Genomic DNA, 25223 nt, shown 5'->3' with positions numbered 1-25223 from the left:
AAAGTTAATATTTTAAATTAGAGGGACTGGGAATTTAGCTCAGCGGCACAGCGGTTGCCTGGCAAGTGCAAAGTCGTGAGTTCGATTCCCGGTACCGGAAAACAAACAAACAAAAAATTTTAAATTAGAACAAGGACCAGCCAGTACATGCAGCTTCATTGGACTATTTTATTCTTTCCTAGAGAAGCTAGGACAGTGTCTTTGTCTTAGTTGAGCTTCCATGTTGGGGAAGGAGAGGAATAGGAAAATACATCAAAGAAAAGAAAAACTAGAGTCTGCTGAGGAAAGGACTAGGGCTGACAAATTCTTCTGAGCCCTGTCTTACACCCTGTTCTTACACCCTGTTCTTACACCCAGTTGTCACCTGGCGGGCACTGACTTCTGCTGCTGATGTGTTCTCATTTCTGAGAAAGATACTCTTTAAAATAGGTTTTTTTTTTTTTTTCATGTAGGTAAGCTCAAAAACATACAGGTATATTAAATGAATGGTGAAAAGTTATTATAGTCATATAGTAGAAAATTGGTATGAGGGGCTGGGGGTTTAGCTCAGCAGCACAGCACCTGCCTGGCAAGCGCAAGGTCATGAGTTCAATTCCCGGTACCAGAAAACCCCCCCACCCCCCTCCCCAAAAAGAAAAGAAAATTGGTATGAAGAGAATTATCATGGACCAAAGTGGTATTTAATTCCAGCAGATATTTTAGTTTTGTTCCATAAAATAAATTTTTCTTTTAATCCAGCAGCGCAAAAACATAAAATGTGTATTTTTAAAGGATAAGGCACTTTAGGAAGTCACAGTTGTATGCTTGCAAAGTACAAATACGTAGCCCTTTTCTTTTCTGAAGGTGAATGACAGAGGACCATACGTATTAAGTTTGCATGTTTTCTTGGCCAAGATGTGACATGATAGTACACAGGATGGTTTGCTTCAAGCATGTAAAGATTTTCCAACTGCATGGTAAAGTCATTAGAGACATGTTTTGTGTGTGTATAGAGAAAATATGAGATACTAAATATTTCATACACAAAAAAATAGAAGCATTTAAGAAAGTGGCTCTGAGGATATCACTGAATACTAAAAAGTCTCATCTTTTCTTTGGTGTAAAGTTTAAAAGTGATAATGTATAAAAATGCTAATATACACAAATATATTATTTTAGCAAATATTGCCAAAGCTCCAGTTCCTTACCTCTTGATTCTATGATGAATTGAACAGTCTTTGGCCACCCCCCAAAGAGTACTGCCCTTCAAAACTATTGGGTAGTGGAACTTTACAGTATTTCAGGAACAGGGCCTAATTAAGGAGCTGACAACAGGCCTGTGGCAAGATTTCTTTGAAGGTAGGAGGATTATTAAAGAGAATAATGCCATGAGAACAGTAGGGTTCTAAAAGTAATAAGGTTAAAGCATAAGGCTTATTCTCTGGTGGTGGAACATGTGGAGAATGTGCCTGCCTCTCCATGTCTAGAGCCAGAAGCCGCCTGGGGTGAACCAGAGGCTGCCTGCCATTGCTGCTCCAGTTCACTGGTTGAGACCCTGTCCCTTCTCTGGGTGGGTTATACTTGGGAGATACCAGAATTTGCAATTTTCATTTAACAGAGACACTAATGGTGGGAGATTGGAACAAAATTTAACAATCATGCTTCACTGTATACCTCAGAGAGCTTAATTAGATTTTGCAGTATTGTAAAACATAAATTAGTTGCTTGTTGTTTTAGATGCTTGTTGTTTTGTTTTTAGTTGTGATAAACATAAGGTTAATCAGCATTGTAACTGTCAGTATCTTTTGTTCTTTAATGTCAGATTTATTGAGGTATAATTTACATATAGTAAAATTTTCCCTTTATAATGTACATTTTTTTCATTTATCATCACAGTCAATGTTTCCTTTTTTTTTTATCATCTCAGAATGTTTCCATCACCTCTAACATTTCCCTTGTTCTCCTTTAAAATATACTTCTTCTTTACAGGTGTCTGATCCTACTTTACCTCTTCTCTTAAACACACAAGCTAAGAAAATATGTACCTTGTTAAAATATTGCCTTTTCCTTCATTCAGACTTCTCCTAAGGAAGAGGTCAGCCTAACATTTACTCTCAGTTTTGTCATCTGGTTTTTATCTTAGACTTTTGTCTGCCCTCACATACCTTCCTGTTAATCTTCTATAGAATTTTCTTTTTATAGTTGCTGCCCTTTCCTTGTTCCCGAGGTTCATGTCTCCATAGCTACTCCCACAATGGGGTAAACTAACCATGTACTTCACTTATTTAATTAGTAGCTATTTTATACCTTAGTTTAAAGCTAGTACACAACATAAATAAGATGATGTCAGAGGCCTCATTTTAATTTCTTAGGGCATTTAAGGTTATTATAGTTATTCTAAAGCCTGTCCTCCACGGGTAGGCTATAGGAGGTTTGGCTTATAGGGAAGATGCAAGGTGATTTTAGTAAAGAGCTGTAGATTGTGACACAGTCAAGTTGCTATTTGGACCTCTCATTTACTCTTTGTAAATGGTTGATTTTAGCAAGGTGATTTTAGTAAAGAGCTGTAGATTGTGACACAGTCAAGTTGCTATTTGGACCTCTCATTTACTCTTTGTAAATGGTTGAGACATCTATCCTTTGTCCTTTCTAATTCATAGTCAAGTGGAATGTTCTTTGAAAATCCACTCTAGCTGATAAGGCTATTGGCCAAATGTCTCATAAAGTTGACTTAAATTTTATGACATTAGCTGTGACACCTGTAAAAGACTGCTACTGTTTGAATTTCTTTCCTTCTTTTTTTTTCCTTTTGAGATAAGGTCTTGCTACATAGATCAGCCTTAAGCTCACTGTGTAGCCCAAGCTGGCCTTGAACTCATGGAGAACCGCTTGTCTTAGCATCCAGAGTGCTTGAATTACAGACATGCACCACTATGCCTGGCTTTGAAAAATTGTTTTCCATTTGTATATTACATAAATATGTGTGTATTATATAAATATCCAGAAGTCTTTAAACATCTTGAGATTTCTGTTAAAAAATTGCAGAGTACAATAAGCTTTAGGGGACCAGTTGGCACCTTCTCTCTTTATTTACCTGCTACTTTATAAATCATTTGTCATCTGTACACAAACTGCTTTTTATTTATTTTTTGATTTTTGTCATTCAGGTTTTCTGCCAGTTTTTTTTTACTTGTCGTCTCTTTAGTTTACCAGCTTTAAAGTACATAGTTGGGAGTATTATAATTTTATATCTTTTTAGCAGTTTGGAAATAGCTACAGTTTTCAGTGAGAGGGCAATAGGTATGGGAATTTGAGAAGCAAAAATATGAAGAGTAAAAAACAAAGTGCTATAAATAGGTTAACATATAGGAACTGATTAAGAAGCATTTTATAATATGTTTTAAAATAAGCTTTTAGTTTTAGAGTAGTTTGATTCACAGAAAAGTTTTAAAGATAAACTGTTTTTAGCTAGAAATGTTAGAGCTATCCAAGCTAGTTTTTTTTATTTTTTTGTCTTTTTGAGACAGGGTCTCGCTATGCAGTTCAGGCTGACCTTGAGCTCACTTTGTAGCCTAGGCTGACCTTGAACTTGCAACGATCCTCCTGCCTCAGCCTCCTGAGTGCTGGGATTACAGGCGTGCGCCACCACGTCCGACCTGTCCAAGCTAGTTTTATTACCTGCATCCCAATCTTCTGCTGAGTCAAAAAAAGGCACAAGATACTTACTGTAAGTACCAATGGAATTTTTTTCCAAGTTCAAAACTAAAAATATGTAAAAGATAGCTTTGAAGAAACATGGAAATGCTACAAGGTCTCTATGACTAGACTAAATTTGGGAAAAGTAGAAGAAGGGCATTAAACAGAGATTTTTAATTATAGGTGGCCTGAAGATCAGTGTCTTTATTATACATAGTCCTAAAGCTCTTGGGAGATGAGAAAATATTCCATTATTTCAAGAGAGCATAAAACACCCCTTCAGAGATTTTGTTTTATTTTTGTTTTGAATGGAGCAAAGAGTGGGATATTCATTTTATTTAAATAATTATTATTTTGTAGTGTGGGGGATCAAACCTGGGACCTCACACATGATAGGCAAACACTCCACACATCCCCAACCCAGTATTCTTAATTTTAAAAATATGGGCATAGTGGCACATACCTGTAATTTCAACTACCTGGGAGGCTGAGGAGGAAGATCACTTGTTCCAAGCCAGCTTAGGCAAATTAGACAGAGCTTGTCTCAAAATAAAATAACATAAGGACTGAGGATGTAGCTCAGTGATAGAGGATTTGCCTAGTATGTGAGAGGCTCTAGGTTCCATCCCCAGTATCTTAAAAAAAAACAAAACCTGAAGACCTGTAAAAATTGTAAAGTCCTGTGTATACAAAGGCCTACGCTATTATAGTTAATGATTATTGCTCATGCTTAGTGCTTATTTGTAAAGCATTGTCTGTTTGTAATCTCATTTAATAACAGATCTGTAAAGTAGATATTATTACACTCATTTTACAAAAGAAGAAACTGAAGTACATAGTAACTCACTTAAGAGGCAGCGTCCTAATGTGAAAAGGTGGGTTAGTAGGCTCCAAAGACCTGGTTATTTTGTTTCCTTGAGTAACAGTGAAAGAACTTCTTATTTCTAGTGCATACAACAATGTGGCATATTTTATGTGCTTATCAACAACAATAATAGAATGGAATTTAGGCTCAGATCTGCCTGAGTCTGGACTCTTAAACTACTGTGGTCTGTTGTAGAACAATCAACCAACTGCCATCAGTGTTTGAAAGGAGCTTAAAAGTCTTTAAAATATGGCCTTGCCATCATTTTTCCATGTATTGAGTAGAACTATTGAGTGAGCTTCACTTTTTCCTGGATGCTAGAACACTTTGAAGTTCTTATAGGCATACATTTAACAAGTATTTATTGAATAGATCCTGTATGGTATGCACTGAGATTCTGTATGAGGGTATAAGGCACACAAGAACTTGATCCTCATGGACCTGCATTCTAGTGGGAGAGATTAAAAAAAAAAAAAAATACATGTGTAAATAGTTAATTGCAGAAGCTAATTTCCCATTGCTGCACTCTTGACTCAAGCTTACCCACAAGAGTCGCATCTGGCCTGACCAAAGTCTTTTTGCTAGTTTATCTGTTAGTCATTACATGAGGCTATAGAAGTTTTATTATTCATTATTTTTATTCTACAAATCTATCACACACTGTTTTAGTTTAATTATTGAGAATGAAGAAATAAAGGTGGTAACGGCTCCTAAGACTTTACTGTTTTGCAATACTTTCCCATGGAATGGCATGCATGCACAGAAAACAGATGTGGTGAATGCAAGAAGCTATTTAGTGGGGAGGAGGACTTTTTGCTGCCCAGTTCTTAGAGCTAAATAGATCAATAACTACCGAGATGCAATAGCAAACCAGTTTTAAACTTTAGTTTTAGGGAGGAGATATCTGCACAAAGATATGGTTATTTCATGTATTCTTCATTCTGTTTGAATGCATTGGTCTACTCTTATTATGTATAAATTCTTCTCTTGCTAAAGTGAGTAGCTTACCAAAAGTTACTTGTGTATGTTCCCAAATGTGTATATACCACTTTTCTTTGTTGTAATGAAACACTTTGACTCAATGTTATATAAACCAATGAAATGGGTTTAAACGATTTTTTTATTAGTGTTTACAGTACATAGTGATTATATTTATCATGGGGAGTTGGTGCATGTACATAAACACATCTTATTTTTTCACCTCTTACCCCTCTGTACCCTCCCTGCTCCTTTTATCTCTTCATCCCCTTCCTATTTGCAAAACCTCTATGTCCATTTTTTCCAATTTTTTTGATTCCCTTTCCTTCCCCTCCCTTCCTCTTCTTCCATTTCTTGTTCCCCTTCCTATTTGAAAAAGATTTCCCTATTTCCTGTTACCTATCCTTTTTTGTTGTTGTTGTTTATTTGTTTGTTTTTCTTCTGGTACCAGGAATCGAACTCACAACCTTGTGCTTGCCAGGCAGGTGCTTTGCCACTGAGCTAAATCCCCAGCTCCCCTATTACCTATCCTTTAGTACCCTTATTTATATTTTAGGTCTCATATAAGAGAAATCAGATGATATTTAAGTTTCTGTGTCTGATTTATTTCACTTAATATTATGGTTTCAAGGTGCATCCATTTACCTACAAATGACTCAAGTTTATCTTTCTTTATGGCAGAATAGTACTCCATTGTGTAAGAATGTCATGTTTTCTTTATGCATTCATCTGTTGATGAGCATATAGGCTGTTTCCAAGATTTAATTATTATGAATTGTACTACTGTAAACATGGGCATGAAAAAAAAGAAAAAAGGAAAAAACCATGGGTGTGTATGTATCACTGAAATATGGTATCTTTAACTGTTTTGGGAAGCTACTAAAAGGGGAATAGCTAAGTCAAATGGAATATCTACTTTTAGTGTGTTGAAGAATCTCCATACTGATTTCCACAGTGGTTGTACTAGTTTATGTTCCCACCAACAATGAGTAGATTTCCTTTCTTCCTTTAGTCTCATCAGCATTTGTTGTTTGATTTCTTGATGATAGCCATTATTTCTGAGCTAAGATGGGATCTTAATATTGTCTTAATTTGTATTTCTCTAATGATCAGAGATGTTGACCATTTTTCATGTATTTATTGGAATTTGTAGTTCTTCTCCTAAGAAGTGTTGTTATTTCAGCAGGCTATTTTTTGATTTAAGTCTGTTGGAGGTGGGCAGTAATTTTTTGAGTTTAACCTGAAGAGTAGCTGGCAAATTTTTTTCCCCATTCTGTAGGTTATCTTTTCACTCTATTGGTTGTTTGCTTTGCTGTGCATACTTTTTAATTTGTTATGATCCCATTTCTTGATTCTTGGTCCTATTTCTTATGCCACTTGGATTCTGTTCAAAAAGTCTTTGCCTATGCCTCTGTGTTTAGTAGTTTTACCTGTTTTATATTCCAGCAGATTGTTTCTGTTTTAACATTTAGCTCTTTGATCCATTTTGATTTTCATTTTAGTAGATGATGAGATATATGGGTCTAGGATCAATCTTTTGCATGTGGCTACCAACTTTCCCCAGAACCACTTACTGAAGAAGCCATCTTTCCTTTACTGTGTGTTTGTCAAAGGTAGAATAGGTGAATGTGCCTGGGTTATTTTTTTTTTGTCTGTTTTGTTCCACTGATCCACATGTTTGTTTTTGTGCCAGTACCATGCTGTTTTTATCCCTGTAGCTCTGTGATACAATTTCAAATCTGGAATTGTGATGTCTTCTGCTTTGCTTTTATTATGTAGAGTTGCTTTTACTACTCTTGGTCTCTTCTGGCAATTTCAGGAATTTTTTTTTTTTTCTAGATCTATGAGGAATGCTATTGGTATTTTGATTAGGATTGTGTTAAATCTAATTATCATTGCAGGAAATAAGGCCATTGGTCCTGCCTATCCATATGAACAGGGTTTATGTTTCCATTTTCTGTGTCCTCTTTGATCTCCTTTTTCAGAGTAGTATTTGCAATTTTTTTTTAGTAGAAGTCTTTCATTTCCTTGGTTAGGTTTGTTCCTAAGTATTTAATTTTTCTTGATATTATTGTGAATAGTATTGTTTTCCTAATTTGTTTCTCAGGGAGTTCATTATTAGTGTGTGGAATGTCACTGATGTTTGTGTGTTGATTTTGCATTCTGCTACATTTGCTGAATTTGGCTTTTAATTCTAGGAGTCTTCAGTGTAATTTTTTTGGGTCTTCTCTATAGGTTTTTTTGTTTTTTTTTAATTTTGTTTTTGAGTCAGGCTCTCTCTGTGCAGTTCAGGGGCTGGGCTTGAACTCACTGTGTAGCCCAGGCTGGCCTTGAACTCTTGGTGAACCTCTGGCCTGTCTCCTGAGTGCTGGGATTACAGGCATGTGCCACCACACCCAGCTGGGTTTTTATGTAGAGAATCATGTCATTACAAATAATAATAATTTGACGTCTTCCTTTCCTATATATATCCCTCTTATTTCTTTCTGCTACCTGATTGCTCTGACTGATGTGATGGGACTGTGTTCACCAGGACTGGTGATAGTAGACATTCTTTTCTTGTTCTTTATTTTAGCGGGAAATCTTTTGATTTTTCTCATTGAATATTGAATTGAGATCAGATTCTTTTATACATGTTTTCTTCAGGGTTTTTATCATATGAGAGGATGTTGGAGTTTCTCAACAGCTTTTTCTGTGTCTGTTGAGATCGTGTGATTTTAGTTCTTGCTTCTGTTTATATGATGGGTTCATTTATTTGTATATGTGGAATCATCTTTGCATCCCTGGGATGAATCCTATTGGTCATGATGTATGGTCTTTTTCATAATTTGTTGCATTCTATTTGCCAGTACCTTGTTGAAGAGTTTTGTATCTATTTTTATTAATGGGATTTCCCTCTAATTGCCTTTTTTGGCTGGATCCTTGTCTAGTTTTGGACTCAGGGTAATAGTAGCCTTGAGGAATGACTTTGGAAATACTCCTTCCCTTTCAATTTAATTAAAGAGTTTGAGGAATATTGGTGTTAGATCTTCTTTAAAGTTCTTTGTAGAATTCAGCAGTGAATGCCTCAGGACCTGGGCTTTTCTTTAGTTGGTAGGTTTTTTGTTACAGCTTCAGTATCACTACCTGGATTGTCATTCAGGGTTTTAAATCTTTTTGGTTCAGTTTTCATAATTCACGTGTATTTAGGAATCTATTCTTTCGTTCTGAGTTCTTCTGTGTATTGGCATACAGGTTTGTGAAGTAGTTGCTACTAATCTTCTGAATCTCAGCAATGTCTGTTGTAATTTCACCTTTTTCTTTTCTTTTTGCATTGATTTGGGTCCTTCCTTTTTTTTTTTTTTTTTTTTTGCTAAGATTAGATAAAGGTTTCTCTATTTTTATTCTTTCAAAGAATTATGTCTTCGATTGATTGACTATATTTTATTATAGTCTTCTTTGATTTCTTCTCTGATCTTTATAATTTCCTTCCTTTACTAGCTTTAGATTTGGATTGTTTTTGTTTTTCTAGGACCTTGAGTATCATATATTGTTAGTTATTTGGATTTGCTCTTTTCTTCTTATGTGAGCATTCGTTTCTATAAACTTTTCTCTTAGGACTGCTTTCATTGTGTCTTATAAGTCCTGTTATGTTGTAGTGGCAATATCATTTAACATGTTCCCACTGGCTTGAACCACCAGTGGTACATGCGTGACTGTCCCATCAGGTGGCTTGAACTGTTTCTCAGGGTGTGTCTCATTACAGTAATGCAAAGAAAGGCATTGATTTAGCAGACTACATGTCATCACAGTATAGTTCCTTTAGGAAAACATTAAAATGATATAAAAATTCTAATACAACTAATTTATGGTACAGCAGTTATAAATACATAATATATACACAATGGGGCACTTGTACGATTTCCATGTTAAAATTTAGAGAATTAGTGAATGATAAACTATTAACCCATGAAGAGATGTCGCAGGTAATCCCGAGTTAGTATGGCATCTTAATGGTCATCAGGGACCTGAGCTTCTCTGTGTTGCTGCTGTGCCATTGTTACCGTATCTCCTTGTGGTTCCACGCGGCCACTGGAATGAACTCTAGCTGTCATGTATGTATTCCAAACAGCAGAAGGGATGGTGATAGGCATGTCCATGACCTTTCACAGGCTTCCTGCAAATCTTGCAATTTATTTCTAGCCAATCAAGTTGACTAGAACTTTGGCTCAAATATCTGTAAGGAAGGTGGAGAAATATAGTCTGGGTGAGCGTTCCCCAATGATAGGATTCTAAATTGGATGGGAGAAAAATGATGTTAGCATCATTGGTAGCTAATAATCTCTGCCAGGCCATGTCATTGCTTTATTTTATGAAAGAAGTAGTGGAGAAAGAGACACGGTCAAATTCTATTTTTAAAAGATCACCACCCGAGGGAGGGTGGGATATAGGGAGGTAAGAAGACCACTGCAGAGATGATTTCATGAAACTGAAAGGACTTCATGAGGGTTTTTTTTTTTTTCTCGGTACTGGGAATCAAACTCACGTCCTTGCGTTTGCCAGGCAGATGCTGTGCCGCTGAGCTAAATCCCGAGCCCCGAGGGTTTTTTTTTTTTAGTCTTGCTAATTTGTTCAAGTTGGGTTCAATCTTGTGACCCTATTTCTGCCTTAGCCTCCCATAGCATTGGGTTTATAGGCATTCACCAATATTCCTCAGGACTTGGTTATTGATCAGGTGTGTGCAGGCTTCTGGCCTAGCAGCTGGGACATGAGTGATGAAGCTGTGGAATTGGAGGTGTACCTAGAATGAGTTTTGCACAGAGCAGGCAAAACAAGAAGGTAATGTTGCAGAAGTCAAGGGGAAGAGAACATTTCGAGATTTAGGGAGTGGTCAAATACACCCGAGAACACAGATAAGAGAAGTGCTTTTGTTACTGCAGAATTTAGCAATTAGAGGTTGTTGATGCTGTATTAAGAGCAGTTCATCCTGTGACAACGACTAGCAGGTAAGGGAATCAGTGGAAGGTAAGTAGAGGTGCTCATGGAACAAAAAGAAGAGATTAGGCTGAAAATACGACTGAATGATTGATGAAGTGGAGTCCTTGAGGTGGATACTGGTAGAAATTGCCTTAGGATGGGGCACAGCTCTTCTATAACTAGCAGGAAGGGAAGAAAGAAGGGTAGCGAGAGGCAAGGAGGGTTTGAAGATCTGGTGGCAGAAAGTCAGGGGCTTTTATTCATTCTTTGAGGCAGGAGTTGAGCTCGTCTTGGTTGGAGTGTTAATGAACTTGTTGGTGGGCCATGTGACAATGTTGCCCTATACATGATTTACCAGCTTTGTGTATTGAAAAAAATAATTTGTGGTCTAAGTATGGTTTTTCTGTTATTAAATCAATCTGTAGGTTCTTTCAAGTGACCCAGATTCTGGTCATTTTAGAAACGTCAAATGACAAGAATGTGAGTGTGGCTAGCACAGAGCTTGGTGCATACACACTGTGCTTAAGGGTTTAGTGACTAAGCCAGTGTTCTTGGAACATTTTCTGTACATATGGGGCATCATCACTAATTTGTTTTACTGTTTACACAGCTCATTTTCTTTCAGGCAAACTTCGTTTTGTTGAAAAAAGTTCTTTCAGATTGCAATAATCATACCCTTGTGAACCATAACAGGGCAGGTACTGTTAGTTTGCTTTGGGTATTTGGCACTGTCTCCAGGAATAGCACAAATATGCTACCCAGAACTGGGTTATACTATTGCTAATGGGAACAGTGTGTCCATGACTGTGTAATGAATTTGCCTTTTCTTCTGACTGGAAACTAAGTTGTGAACAGACTTGGCAAGATACAAATCATGGGAGTCTTTGAAAAGATCTCTTTTCCATTTCTGTAGGAAAACTAGGTTGACATCCTAGAGGGCAGAATGTTGTTTAAATCACGTTCTTTAGTAGCTTGCCAACTGCTTTCTTTCACTCTTTCCCCAAAGGAATTTAGGCATTTGAGTGGTTCCCTTCTATTAGTTTAAAAAAAAAAAAGGAGCTTGAGTATCCTGGCCTCCCCTGGATATTTTGCCTGGTGGTGCCTCTTGGCATTTGCCTTACTTCATCTGTGAAGGTTCCCTTACCGTCCAGTTAGCTGCAGTAGAGCTCTCCTTAGAACACTGAATTCTATTCATGTCTGGGCTAAAAGAGCAGCAGAATGATTAGGATTACAAGCACAAAGATCATACTTAGTGACTGACTAGAGTGATTCAGTCAGTGTAACATCAAGGCTGTATCCAGCAGTGCATGGTACTCCTTGTTGTCTCTGAACCCCATCCATTTTGTCTGAGTTAATGTCTTTGTGCATTCTCCTGGGGGAGCTGAGAGGGAAAGTGGAAGACAGGTCTAAAAATGTCTCTGCAACTAAGTGTGTCCAGTATGACTTCAGCTGTTGCTAAGTAACCGTGTAACACTGAACCCTTTGGCTTGTTACACCGAACAGCTCTGTGGAACTGCTCGGTGAGGTCCTCTGGTGGAGGATATAGGCCATGTCATCAACAGAGAGCACTTTTGTTGACATACAAAGGTGATTTATGTGACAGAAAGCTGTGCTTATGTTTCAGACAAAAATGTCCTGGCTCTCTGGAATTAGTTGTTTGATTCAACTATGGCTGTTAGTTTTGTTTGCACATGCATATGTGTCTAGGGTCGGGGCAATGAGGGAAATGTAAACCAACTTGACACACAAGTCAAAGACCTCTAACTAGCCTGGCATAGTGGTGCACACCTGTAATCACAGCACTTGGGAGGCTGAGGCAGGAAGATCTATGTGAATTTGAGGCCAGTATGGGTTATATAATGAATTCAAGGCCAACCTGGACTACATAGCAAATGCTGTCTCAAAAACAAACCAAATAGGACTGGACTGAACTGAACTCCAACTGGAGGTTTCCAACAATAGCATTATCTTCACCTGTCTGGACATCTCTCCCCTCTTCATATGTTGTTACAAGTAGGTATTACTGAGTGGAGTAACTCTTTGCCCTCTTAACCTATAGTACAGTACTTCAGGGTAATCTGAAAACCAGGTGCTAAATATGACTGTCTACTGAGAGTTGCCAGGGCCTATTCCCAAGAATTTATCGACTTGATTTTGGAATTTTAATGTTTATTTCACATCAACTATTTGAAAAATATTCAGAATGACGTTTAAAATTTAAACTTAGATATTTAAGATGCCAGCTTTTAAGATACCTGAATTAAAAGTAGGTATCTATTTAATACACCTTTTAGCTGAAGGCCAAATGGCTTAATGTTAAAATCACTACGAGGCTGAGATCTTATTTTACCATCATAGAGTAAGTTTTTAGGATGTGGGAGAAAATTGTAGTTGTTACAATTTATTTAGAAATTTAATATCCACACTTTAAAATGTTGATACAGTGGAGGAACAGTAATCCCTCACCATAGTCATATGCCATGGTAGTCATATGCTATGGTAGTGCTGTGGTAGTCACTAAGCACATCTGCATTTCCACATAGACTTGAGTCAACAAAGGATGGTGAAATGGCAAGATATTTTCCAGCTGTTTTTGCTAGTATTGAATGTACTACTGATTGTGATGTAGCTGCTGTGGCGTTGTTTCCTTCCTCTCTAATAGTAACTGACTGAAGGGAAAGCTTGTCCTCTCCTAGGAGGTCACCATGTTGATGTCGAACTTCGTGTGGACACCTGATCAACGTAGTGCTCTGCAGCCCCGAACTCCTGGACTCAGGTGATCCTCCCACCTCGGCCTCCCGAGCAGCTGGGACTACAGGCATGTGCCACCACGCCTGGCTGTGCTTTCAATATTCTGAACTTGGAAGTTATATTAATGGCAGTGATACCATTTCCTTAAGTTTAGTGATGCTCGCAGATGATTTATTATAAGTATCTCCCATTTACTATTGCCTTATTTTGTGTTTTTAAAAATACTAATGCACACATTTGTTGCTTCACACAGTCACTCAAGATCTTAGATTTTTGGATGTAGAAATTTGACTCTCTCCAGAAATGGAGTAATGGCTCTTGAGACAATAGGTTTGACTGTGAAGTTTCATCTGTATTTTGGCTTTCACTGCATAAACACTGATTTCAGTATCTTCCCTAGAGCAGAGTGAGGGGGGAGTCTTCACACCTCTATCTTGTAAGAAGTCTTTACGTAGTTAGGGCATGTGAATTGGTTTTTAGTTGGTTTATACATACATCAACTAATAAGCCAGCACTGGTTGTTAGTAAGTCAGCATTAGTTTCTTCCAAAGTGTAATTTTGGACCTATCTTTCTGTTCAGACAGCTTGCGTAAAACATAGCAGTGCACGAATGTCTTATGTGAACATTTCATGTAAGTAAATGTTCCCTGGTGGCTGGTCTTTGAGGTAGAGTGAAGACAGTTGCTCATTGTCTCTCAGCTCATAGCAAGTAGTTGAGAAATCTGAATGAAATACTGAATGTTGGGGCTGGGGATTTAGCTCAGCGGCAAAAGCGCCTGCCTGGCAAGCGCAAGGTCGTGAGTTCGGTTCCTGGTACCGGAGAAAAACCAAAAAAAAAAAAAAGAAATACTGAATGTTGCTGACTTCTAAATAATTTTCTAACAGTATTTGTCACTCACAATTGCATAACACTCTTCCATTTTACATTTTTCAATCAGATACTATATTTTTAGCAGAGTTGAATTCATGAGTGTATGATGCTTTCAAACTTAAAAAGTTGTTCTGATTGTGACTGCCTGAGTAAACACAGGGAGGGAAAGAAGCACATTTAAGTTTTTGCAGTAGAATAGAGCTTTTCAGGAATATTTCTACAAGGAGCCTTGTACCAAGGACTCAGAACTTGAGTAACATTAAGAATCTTATTTTCAAGTACTTAACAAAGGTTAGGGGTCTATAGGAAACACTTTTGTATGATTTTCATTATGTTTAACCACCAGACTCATTTATAAGGAATTGTCTTTTTTTTTTTTTTTTTTTTTTTTCCTGAGACAGGGTTTCACTGTGTAGATCAGGCTGGACTCAAACTCACAGTACTCCTCCTGCCTCAGCCTCCTGGGTGCTAGGATTACAGGCATGTGCCATCATGCCTAGCTAGGAATTGTCTTTTTAAAGCATTGTAATAAATGCATGTTTTGAAACTTGATTACTGAAAACAAAATGTACTTAGGTAACCCTTTGTCTCTATGTTACTTCATAAGCTTTGTATTCTTTATGGTATGTAGATCAAAGAAGCCTTATGAATATAGATGATTTTGAAGTTCTTTCCTCTCAGTAAAATTTTAAGGCAATGATCTTGACATTTAGTTTTTAATTCATTTTCTTAGGAAGTAAAGATGTCTTACTGATACTTTGTCTTGAAGAGGTAACGACTAAACATGGGTCCTAAAGCACTTCTTAATGCTGTGAATATTGGTATACCAAACAGTCCCTTAAAGGTTAGAATTAAGATGTAATCCAATTCAGATGGTTCTACTTGACATTATTGTTTCAATATGTATAAATAGTTAACTCAAAACTGAAATATCTAATGTATATACTGAATTTTTGTTTACTGTCATTGTGTTCCCAGTTTAACTAAAATATTTGAAAACATTCATTACTGTACATAAAATTAATAACTTTCAGACTCATTAATTATAATGTTTTCACTCTAGTAATGAGCATTCGTACTTCATCATACTGATAAGATGTATATGCAATTTTACTTCAGGTAACCTTGAGGTAATATTTACCTCTGTTTCCAACAGAATATTTAAATATAGACAACACATGCCAGTAATCTGACTTGTTTTTGTTGCTGACATTGTGCCTACTTTAGAATATGACTCAGTTTATTTATAATCTCACGTTAGGACTGAAAATGGGGACAGGGACAACCAGTGGAAAGCCTTGGAGAAGAATGCTTTGTGTTTCTCAGTGTTTATTCTAAGTAAGAAAGTGTATTAGTCCACATTTGGTAGTTAATATAGTATATTGTAGGGTAGAAGAAAGAAGAGTTACAGAGTAACATTTTATGGAAGGAGCTGTTAACAGCAAGTTTTATGTGGTCAGAATCTATATATCCTACGTATATATGTTTGACCAAACATAAAGATTTTTGCTTCCACAGGCCTAGATCACTGGGGTGTGAGTCCATCACAAACATCACCCATCTCATCCTCGTCTCCTCCCTCTCTCTTTCTCCCCCTCCCCCCACATGCTCCTGAGGGTAGCAGAACAAACAAACACTCATGATCAGAGAGCACCTACTGTTTGGCTTTATTCTTTCAGTCCACTCATGTGTCATCTGTCCTATACTGATGTAACTAACGAGTCCATTTGATGATTTATCTCTTTGAAGCAAAAATGTCACGTAAGTGGGTAGAAAATACATTGTGATCTGTTTAAAAGCTTTCATTCTTGCTATAAGATGCTGAGGCTTGTTTGTGCCTCTGCTTTGAACAAAAAACTTGCGTCTCTGCTCTAAGTGCCATTATTCTTTTCTTAGAAAAGAGAAGCTGAAGAGTAAGGCTCTCTGCTTACAGAAATAGATGAGGGTGCTAGGAAGGAGATTTAGTTGGGATTTGTCTCAAGCCCATGCCCTTGCTCTCATCCTCCCTCCCAGGGCGTTTCTTGGCACAGTGAGAACACTTAATTTTCCACTATGAGCTTTTTATACAGTGACACCTGAGAGTTAAATTCTTGGGGAAAGAATTCGGTCCTTAAAATTCTTATAAGTGCAACTGAGAACTGTACCACCCACTTATAAAGGGTGAATTTAGGATTGAATGGAGGAGCATGACAAAGAACAACTGTTTTGATTTTTGCTTCCTGTAATAGGAACAAAAATGTATGATGATATATATTCCTCGCCAGAATTGAAGCAGCTGCACCAGAAGTATTTAGACTTGATGAGGCTTGTGTATCTCATTTGGTATGTAGATGCATATTGGAAATCCTAAGTTTTCGGAGATAGTCCAGGAAACTGGGATGTTCCTACCAGCCAAATATGTATAGACTACAACTTTCTCCTTGTACCCCATTATAATACAGAAGACCCACTGAACTATAACTGTGTGCAAGAGAAGTTGCCTGTAAGTTCTTGCTTTTGAACTTAGAAAGGCCTGCAACATTAAAGGAAATGTAGTTGAAACTTTCCAGAAAGGAACCAAAATTATTTTTATTTGTTTCAGTTGTCCTTTATTGCAAGATCATAGAACTAATTACAAATTTAACCTATAACTTGGTAATCTTTAGTCAGGTAATAAATTTTAATAAAAACAGACATTTATTCAAAAGTAATCACAGAACAACTCAAAATGCAGAATAAGGATGAGAAACATCTGACTGGCCAATAGATTTAGTTCTCACTAAATAAAACCCCACGCTTTTCTTTTTTAGGAAAAGTAAACCGTAATTTCGGTAGATAGATAGCAATCTGGGAAGTTTTCTTACATAGACTAGTTTCCACTTAGTCAACTGTTTCGGCTGTCTCAACTGGGATAGGTGCATTTACATAATGGGCTGTACCTGAGCCTTCTTTGCAAGGAACTTTCCAATTGTCTCCTTTTCCCGCTGTGCAAAGATGCTCTGCACCACTTGCTTCTCCACCCAGTACTCTTGTTCCTTTGGATGTATCATATTCTGCACAGAGATAGGACAGTCTGGGTGATTCTTTACTTCCTTATATACTCTGTATAGCCATTCCCAGTGAGTAACCTCCAAGGCCATAGAAATATTATTCTTCTGGACATCAAAAACGTGGTGGCACTTCTTCAGAAGTGCCTGCTGGGGACTTCTCCAATTCAGTTGCATCCTGGATTTGTTTCATGGAAGCTTGTTCTGCCTCTTCTAGTTGGACAATATTTTGTTCATTGAGTTTATCAACAAATTCTCCAAAAGAGGCATCATATTGTTTAAGTACATAGACAAGTAGCCCTACTACAGATATGGTAGAGAAGATCTCTAGGGTAATCACATATATTGCTTTGGACAGAAAATACAAGATAAGCCCAGTTCCAAGCATGTAGGCTCCTGTTACACCAATTTTAGGACAGAGGAACTGGAAGAATTCCTCACGAATCAGCCCAAGATGAACTTTTCCACCATATTCCAGAAGAGGTGGTAGAGGAGCAAGTCTTGACTGCCCTGTGTGAAAGATTCTTGTTGCCTGCAATAGCCCTGGTCCTGGGAGGGCCTCGTTCTTCAGACAGGGGGCCACTGTAATGGTGACAGAAAGTACCGCCTGGGACAGCATGGTCAGCAAAGGTCCAGGAAGCAGTCTTAGTGGCATCCCTGTGACCCTGACTGGAGACTCTGGCCAGGGGCCAAGAAACCAAAATTCTTTAAAGAAGCATGGAAATGATCTTGGGAGAGACTTGCCTTAATTTCTCATAAAGCTAGTTCAGTTACTGGTATAATTTTATTTTTCCTTTCAGATTCAACCATATGAGAAGATAAAGGCCAGAGGCTTGCCTGATAATATATCTTCTGTGCTGAACAAGTTAGTGGTGGTAAAACTCAATGGTGGTTTGGGAACCAGCATGGGCTGCAAAGGTCCTAAAAGTCTGATTGGTGTGAGGAATGAGAATACCTTTTTGGATCTGACTGTTCAACAAATTGAAGTGAGTAATATGTAGCCTTTCTGATGAGATACTGAAATAATTTTTAGGTTATCATGAATGTTATATTATTAAATGTAGCATATGGCATGTGAGCTAATTAAAGAGCTTGCTATCATTAGTTTCTTCATTGGCAAAGGAAAAGATTTAAGAGCACATCATTGGGGTGGTGTAAAAGCTTTTCATCTTAAATAGCATTTATGGCTGCTGAAATCTCTGGATCAGTTCAGATTCTCCTTTGATCAGCCCCTCTCCGCTCCCTTTATTTCTAGTGGCAGCCTTCTTGATGGTTGGGCCAGTCTGACTTTAACCCTTTTCGGAAAGCTGAAAAGAATGCCATATATTCAGTTGGCTTCCATGAATTGTATTTGACTTCCCTTTTATGACATTCATTAATCACAGACAGAGTGAACTGTAAGCTGTTCAGAGTCAGTGGCCTTGTCTTTCCCATCTCTGTATCCCTGTTGTTTAGTACGTTGCTGGCAGCTATAGTCTTTACACTGGCGACAGCAGCTAACATTTGTCCAGTACTTACTGTGTACCATGTACTCCACTCTTGCCATGAACTGCCTCATTTGTTCTCACCAATTCAATGAGAGAAGTACTGTAATCTTCCCCATTTTACAGATGAGAAAAGCTAAGGCACAATGACATTATTTTCCCAAGGCTCCCTAGCAAGTTAATAAATCCAGAATCAAAGTTTGAATATAGAATGGTCTGACTTTCTAAGTTGTTTTTCCCACTGTTTTACCTTTAAGCTCTTTTGAGAGACTGAAAAGTTGAAGTGTGATTCAGAATTTTTCATTTTTCCTGAGAATAGGGGGCCGTGTCTGTAAAATTTGTACTTGTCTCTAACAGAGCTGGGAACACAGAACAAGCGCTTAATCAGCACTGTCAGACTTCCCCATAACGTGCAGAGTACGGTGGCTGTGCACACAGCACCACAGTCCAGCTTCCCTGGGGAACCAAGCTGGGTCTCAGTTCAGTCGATCAGAAAGTACTGACAGTAGTTTCCATCTCAAAGGGTTATGATTTATTGAGTACATGGTGAATTGCTTATTTATGGCAAATATGTATATCTCTATGTCTGTACTCAAAGGAAATGTAAATGTGGATAATCTGTCATTTTCCTCCCTAGCATTTGAACAAAACCTACAATACAGATGTTCCTCTTGTTTTAATGAACTCTTTTAACACGGATGAAGATACCAAAAAAATACTACAGAAGTACAATCACTGTCGTGTGAAAATCTACACTTTCAATCAAAGCAGGTACAAGGAGTGAAAATATAAATTGTAGGGGTGCAACTCCTAGGAAAGGACTTCTTTGCCTCGTTTATAACAAAGCAGCTTCAGGATGCACCTGTGATCAATGCTTGCAAGTGCCTGACGCCTTTTAAAAGCTGAATATTTTTTCATAGGTGTCTGATTATTATAATCAGTTTTGGTCCTATAATTTCCAATTCTTAAAAAAGGATCTGCTTGAGAGTCTGTTCTGTGTCAAGAATATTTGTGGATAATTAGGCCTTTGTTTTCTGGCAGCATATTTGGTCTCCAGGTGGGTCTGTGAAAGTCTTTCTGCATTCTACAGTGTTGTAACTTTTCCTTAGGATAGGAATTTCCTTATCTTGAATAAGCCTGGGGTAAATAATTGTCGAGAAAATAATTTACTTTGGGGGAAGGTGAAATGAGTAGCCAAGAGTGAGAAGATGAATTATGATAAAGCCCAGGCAACTGGAGGAGTAAGGTTTCCATGTAAGGAAACTTGTGGAGAAAAGATATGTTTAAAGCCGGACTGTTAGTTTTTTAAAATCTGTTTTCCCGTGGACACTTTTCTCCATCACAGATGGTTGCCTCTGTGTTATAGTTGGTCTTCGGTCTGATGTGCAGTCTTGTTTTCTTTTTCCATAACTACCTGTGTTCTCACTGATGATGGGAAGCAGACATCTGGGGTATGAGCCTGCTGTTCAGTTTCTGGGGATTAGAACCACCCTGGAATATAGTACGCTTATAGGAATGGGTAGCTTCCCCAGATAGGTTTTTTTGGGGAAAGAGTCATCCCAGAACCAAATAAGTTTGACAAGGTTTACTTTGTATTTCCCTCCTCTTGAAAAGTCATAGAATCTTAGTATCTTTAAAATAGGAGGTGTCTTCGCATCTGTATGAATATGGAATTTTTTTTTCAGCAACTAATTCTAGGTAGGAAACAGATTTTAGGTAACACAGATAATGGTTTTCTTAAATGGATTACCCTATAATTTAATTATTATTAATAGACTTGGAAAAGGGACATTTAACTTTAATGAATTTTTTTCTTGAAAGTCTGGAAATGCTCAGAGTAGATATTGCAAAAGAACTTTTTTTTTTTATAGGTACCCAAGGATTAATAAAGAATCTTTACTTCCTGTAGCAAAGGATGTATCTTACTCAGGGGAAAACACAGAAGCTTGGTACCCTCCAGGTCATGGTGATATCTACGCCAGTTTCTACAACTCTGGTTTGCTTGACACCTTTATAGGAGAAGGCAAAGAATATATTTTTGTGTCTAACATTGATAATCTGGGTGCCACAGTGGATCTTTATATTCTTAATCATCTAATGAACCCACCCAATGGGAAACGCTGTGAATTTGTCATGGAAGTCACAAATAAAACACGTGCAGATGTGAAGGTAAATACTGAGAGGAAGCAATTTAAGGATTCATGTTTTCACATTTCATAGGTTATATTTTCTTCTAATATGAAAGTTTCTATTTTAAGCAGAACACATTAATCCACTTAATATCATTTGTTAGATGAGAGTGAGGTAATACTGTGTGGAGAACCTTAAGTTCTAACAGTTCTGTCTCACAAATCCAGAGTTAATAGTACTAAACTCATTTTTAGTTTTTGGATAATCTATATCAGTAAGTTTAATTGAAAACATTTCTACATATATTCAGAAATCTGAAGCACGTGAAAACATTTTCAATAAGTTTATTCAAATCTTTAATCTTCTAGATTTTTTTTATGGTGCCTTTTATGAAAACTATTTTCCACAGAATATTTTTATATAATTTTGTTTTGTTACTGTATTATCTTTGTAGTACTTGCAAAAATATGTAGTTATATTTTGGTACAAAGTACAAATTTATTTTATCTGGCATGTTTGTTAGTTGTGATACTTGATGAAACGACATAGGAGTTTACTGCTTTTCTACAGCAAGTAAGAAAAGTAAGCAGTGTGCAAATACTAAAACAGTCTGGCTTGGATCCCATGTTCTTGGAGATGTCCTCCTTTTTCTGCACTCGCATGGCCTAGTGAAAGAACATTTCTAGCCTGAGGCCACTTCTTACACACTTGTGCATCAGTCGCTTTTCTCCACTTGTCACGGAGCCATTCTGAGGGCCTGGGTGGTAGGTGTAGCTGTTGGGTGGTAGGCAGTGGTTGGAACTAAGGAATGGCTGTTCCTGTGGCAGACCTTAGGAAAGAAAGGAAGACTCTGATGTACTTCCAAGCCTTTAATTATGGAAAAGATGGTGGATATACATGGTAAAATGATGACCTGAGCAAATTTCTTAGGTCTTACTTTCTAGCACAGATTTCTTTGTATACTGGGAGACTGTATCAGAGTCTGTTCTGTAAGATTCATAAGCAGTGTGTTATGGTTGTAATCAGAAAGGATGTAGAAGCACTCATTATTTTCTACCTTTCTAGGGCGGGACACTCACTCAGTATGAAGGCAAACTGAGACTGGTGGAAATCGCTCAAGTGCCGAAAGCACACGTTGATGAGTTCAAGTCTGTATCAAAATTTAAAATATTTAACACAAACAACCTATGGATTTCTCTTGCAGCAGTTAAAAGACTGCAGGAACAGAATGCCATTGACATGGAAATCATCGTGAATCCAAAGGTTAGCCAGCGCTGCAGCTCACTGGGCTTCATACTTCCTAAGATCAGAGTAGATTACACACTGACCCCACGGGCCTGTGTGTTCTGTCAGTCACTCCTTTTGCCTGCTCAGGCTCTCTCTGCAGTTCCTGGCCCTGTCTCTAATCGGCACTCATCTCAGTAATGTCCATCTGACCCAGTGCTGTAGTAATCGAAAGAGCACTGGGCTCAAAAGTGGAGGGCCTACCACAGTCTTAATTATTGCTTTGACACTCATACACCATTTGGCCATGGGCACCTTGTATGAGTTTCTTGAACCTGTGGTTCTTCATTGCAAAATGAAAATAACTTAAGGTGTGGTAGGTATATGCTTCATATCAGTTCTCAAAGCTATATTTCCTTCTATGGTTCGTTCTCTGAAACTACTTCTCAAATATTAACTAGCACACATGGAACTAAATTGTGAGTTTTTTTTATTTTTTTAATATATATATATATTTATTTATTTATTTAATTGTGAGTTTTAGGACCTAAAACCTATTTCTCCTCTGTTCCCCCTTTGGTTTCTTTTAGACTTTGGATGGAGGCCTGAATGTCATTCAGTTAGAAACTGCAGTTGGGGCTGCGATTAAAAGTTTTGAGAATTCCTTAGGTATTAATGTTCCAAGAAGCCGTTTTCTTCCTGTAAAAACCACATCAGATCTCTTGCTTGTGATGTCAAACCTCTATAGCCTTAATGCAGGATCTCTGACGATGAGTGAAAAGCGGGAATTTCCTACAGTGCCCTTGGTTAAATTAGGCAGTTCATTTACAAAGGTATGTAACTATAGTCATTATAAAGATGTACATGAATAGGTTAGTTTCCACTAATGAACTATCTTTTTCCACATTTGATTGTCATTTAAAGGAATTGAGAGAAGACAAAGATGTGCCTTACTTGTGAAACCTGATTGGTATGGAGTTCAAAAGAATGTTTAAATGTGGGGACGTTTTATTTCATCTTTCTTCCAAACCAGTACTGCTTTCATCAGTGGGAAAAGGTTAATTCTTTATAGACATGTATTGAGCCCTTACCACATGCTGGGCAATGTTCTAGGTGTGGGGATTTAACAGTAAACAAAACAGACTAAAATCCTTGTCTTCACAGCACTGATACTCTGTAGAGGAAGGAAAATAAACAAATAAATATGTATTTTTCCAAGTAGTAAAAGATCTGTGTAGAAAAATAAAGTTAGGAGGGATAATAGGAAATGTCTGAATGGGGTAGTGGTATAATTTTACAATGGGTGGCATAGACCGCCTAAGGAGTTGAATGAGTATGCCATACATGTCTAAGGCGAAAAGCCTTCCAGGCTAGTTTAGCAAAATCCCACCATAACATGCTAAGTGAAATCCCAAAAATTTAATCACATAAAATGTGGGGTTAATAAAATGATAGGACAGCAGTCCTGTGGGTTCCTGCTATGCCATTGAAGTCTATTCTAGTCCTGAATTTGATTTAGTGTCTTCAGATGTAGAGTGCAGAAGAGGATTTGGGTAGAAAAATCATGATGTGGGAAGCTTTGTTTTTTAAATGTAAGGGAATTTACATACATGCTGATGGGAATTGATGCAGTCAGAAAGGAAAAAACATTGAAGCAGGAGAGACTCCCTGGTATTGTTGAGTGGGCAGGAAGGAGGGATCCAGTGCACAAGTGGGAGGGTGGAAGAGAACCTCTCCAGCACCAATATCAGGAAGGATGATAATGGCTGGAAGGGTAGAGGTCAAAGGCAGTGAAATTTTTTGAATTTGTTTTTGCCCAGCAAAATAGGAAACAAGGTCATATAGGACAATCTCTGGCACTTCTAAATGTAAGGAAGTAAAAAGAAAAAGTAGTGGTAATTTGCACATAAAGGCCAGCGTTAGTCTTGCCTACTTCAACCCATGATAATTTTTTCCTTCTTTTCTAACTATGTATCTGGTTCGTAACATGATAGCTGATTACCTTTTTTTGGTACCGTACAAGGGATTGAACGCAGGGGTGATCTACCACTGAGCTGTGTCTCCAGCCTGCTTTTGAGACAGGTCTTGCTAAGTTGCCCAGGCAGGCTTTGAACTTATTTACAGTCCTTCTGCCTCTGCTTCTCTAGTGCCGGGATTACAGGTGTGTACCACTGCCCTGGCTAGATTATCTATTCTTAAAAGCTGTCTGGTTTTCTTAACTATATAGTAAATCTATTGATGATATGGACAGTGTTCATATTTCATGGTTTCTCCTGCACAAGATCTTCTATATAGTAACTGCTTAATTTAATAAATAGGTTCTTCCCGTAGACATGAAGTTGGCCATAAAATGTTTTAGGTCAGTTAAATTATCTTGTTAATATTATTCCTGTTTTTCTATGAATTTATTTTTAAAACAATTTTTATGTTTCTATTTAAGGTTCAAGATTATCTAAGAAGATTTGAAAGTATACCAGATATGCTTGAATTGGATCACCTCACGGTTTCAGGAGATGTGACATTTGGCAAAAATGTTTCATTAAAGGTTTGTTGTTATTAAAAAAGTCATACTTCTTACAGCTTTATTTAACAGGTTTCACTTTCTAGTCCTAACTTTACTTTTAAGGCATACTTTTTAGTCTGAACCAGATGTTTATAAGTAGATACAATTTTAAAAAATAAGTAGATATAGACATGAAAATATTCCCACAACATTTAGTATTATTGTACCCAAATATACAATCTAGTTAAAATACAACATAATTATTTATATAGGGATTTTGTGGAACAGAGCATTTAAATGGAAAAGTAAACACTAATTAGTAATGAAACTACTACTTTGATATGTGACAGTGTTTAAAAATAGGATCATAGTTAGCATTAGCTCATTAAGTGATTGTTTGAAAGCAGAAAAAAAAAACTTCATTTACATGAAATATAATCTACCCCTGTTAAAGGAATCTTGCCATCAGTATAAAGATATTTGTTATATTACTGTATTACTTGGTGCTTTGAGTACCCTTGTAGTCTAGCATAATAAACAGGAGAGAAATATGGTCATAAATATTAAAACTCATAACTGAAGATAAAATAGCCTTTTCTAATTAATTCTTAAAAGCAGCTCATGTCCACATTTTATGTGTTGTTTACATTAAAGCAACTTGTTTTTATTTTTTTTTATTTTATTTATTTTTTTGGGGGGGGTTTTCTCTGGTACCGGAACCGAACTCACGACCTTGCGCTTGCCAGGCAGGCGCTTTTGC

General features: G+C 37.3%; 1 protein-coding gene and 1 pseudogene across 1 annotated transcript in view; one reads left to right on the top strand and one right to left on the bottom strand.

Moving 5' to 3' along the window:
• The window catches only part of Ugp2 (UDP-glucose pyrophosphorylase 2), a 45043-nt gene that overhangs the window by 18713 nt on the left and 1107 nt on the right, over window positions 1-25223 (top strand). Inside the window, exons 4-9 of the mRNA XM_005385709.2 lie at window positions 17923-18108; window positions 19244-19377; window positions 20478-20775; window positions 21802-21999; window positions 22551-22793; window positions 24401-24505. Of these exons, the coding sequence (XP_005385766.1) occupies window positions 17923-18108; window positions 19244-19377; window positions 20478-20775; window positions 21802-21999; window positions 22551-22793; window positions 24401-24505 (1164 nt within the window). The remainder of the gene's footprint in view (window positions 1-17922; window positions 18109-19243; window positions 19378-20477; window positions 20776-21801; window positions 22000-22550; window positions 22794-24400; window positions 24506-25223) is intronic.
• LOC102011459 lies at window positions 16668-17916 on the bottom strand (annotated as a pseudogene).

The sequence above is a fragment of the Chinchilla lanigera genome, unplaced genomic scaffold (assembly GCF_000276665.1).
Source record: "Chinchilla lanigera isolate Chin_1 unplaced genomic scaffold, ChiLan1.0 scaffold00023, whole genome shotgun sequence".
In the NCBI taxonomy this organism is placed as follows: Eukaryota; Metazoa; Chordata; class Mammalia; order Rodentia; family Chinchillidae; genus Chinchilla; species Chinchilla lanigera.
This window is presented reverse-complemented; position numbering and strand designations above follow the sequence as displayed.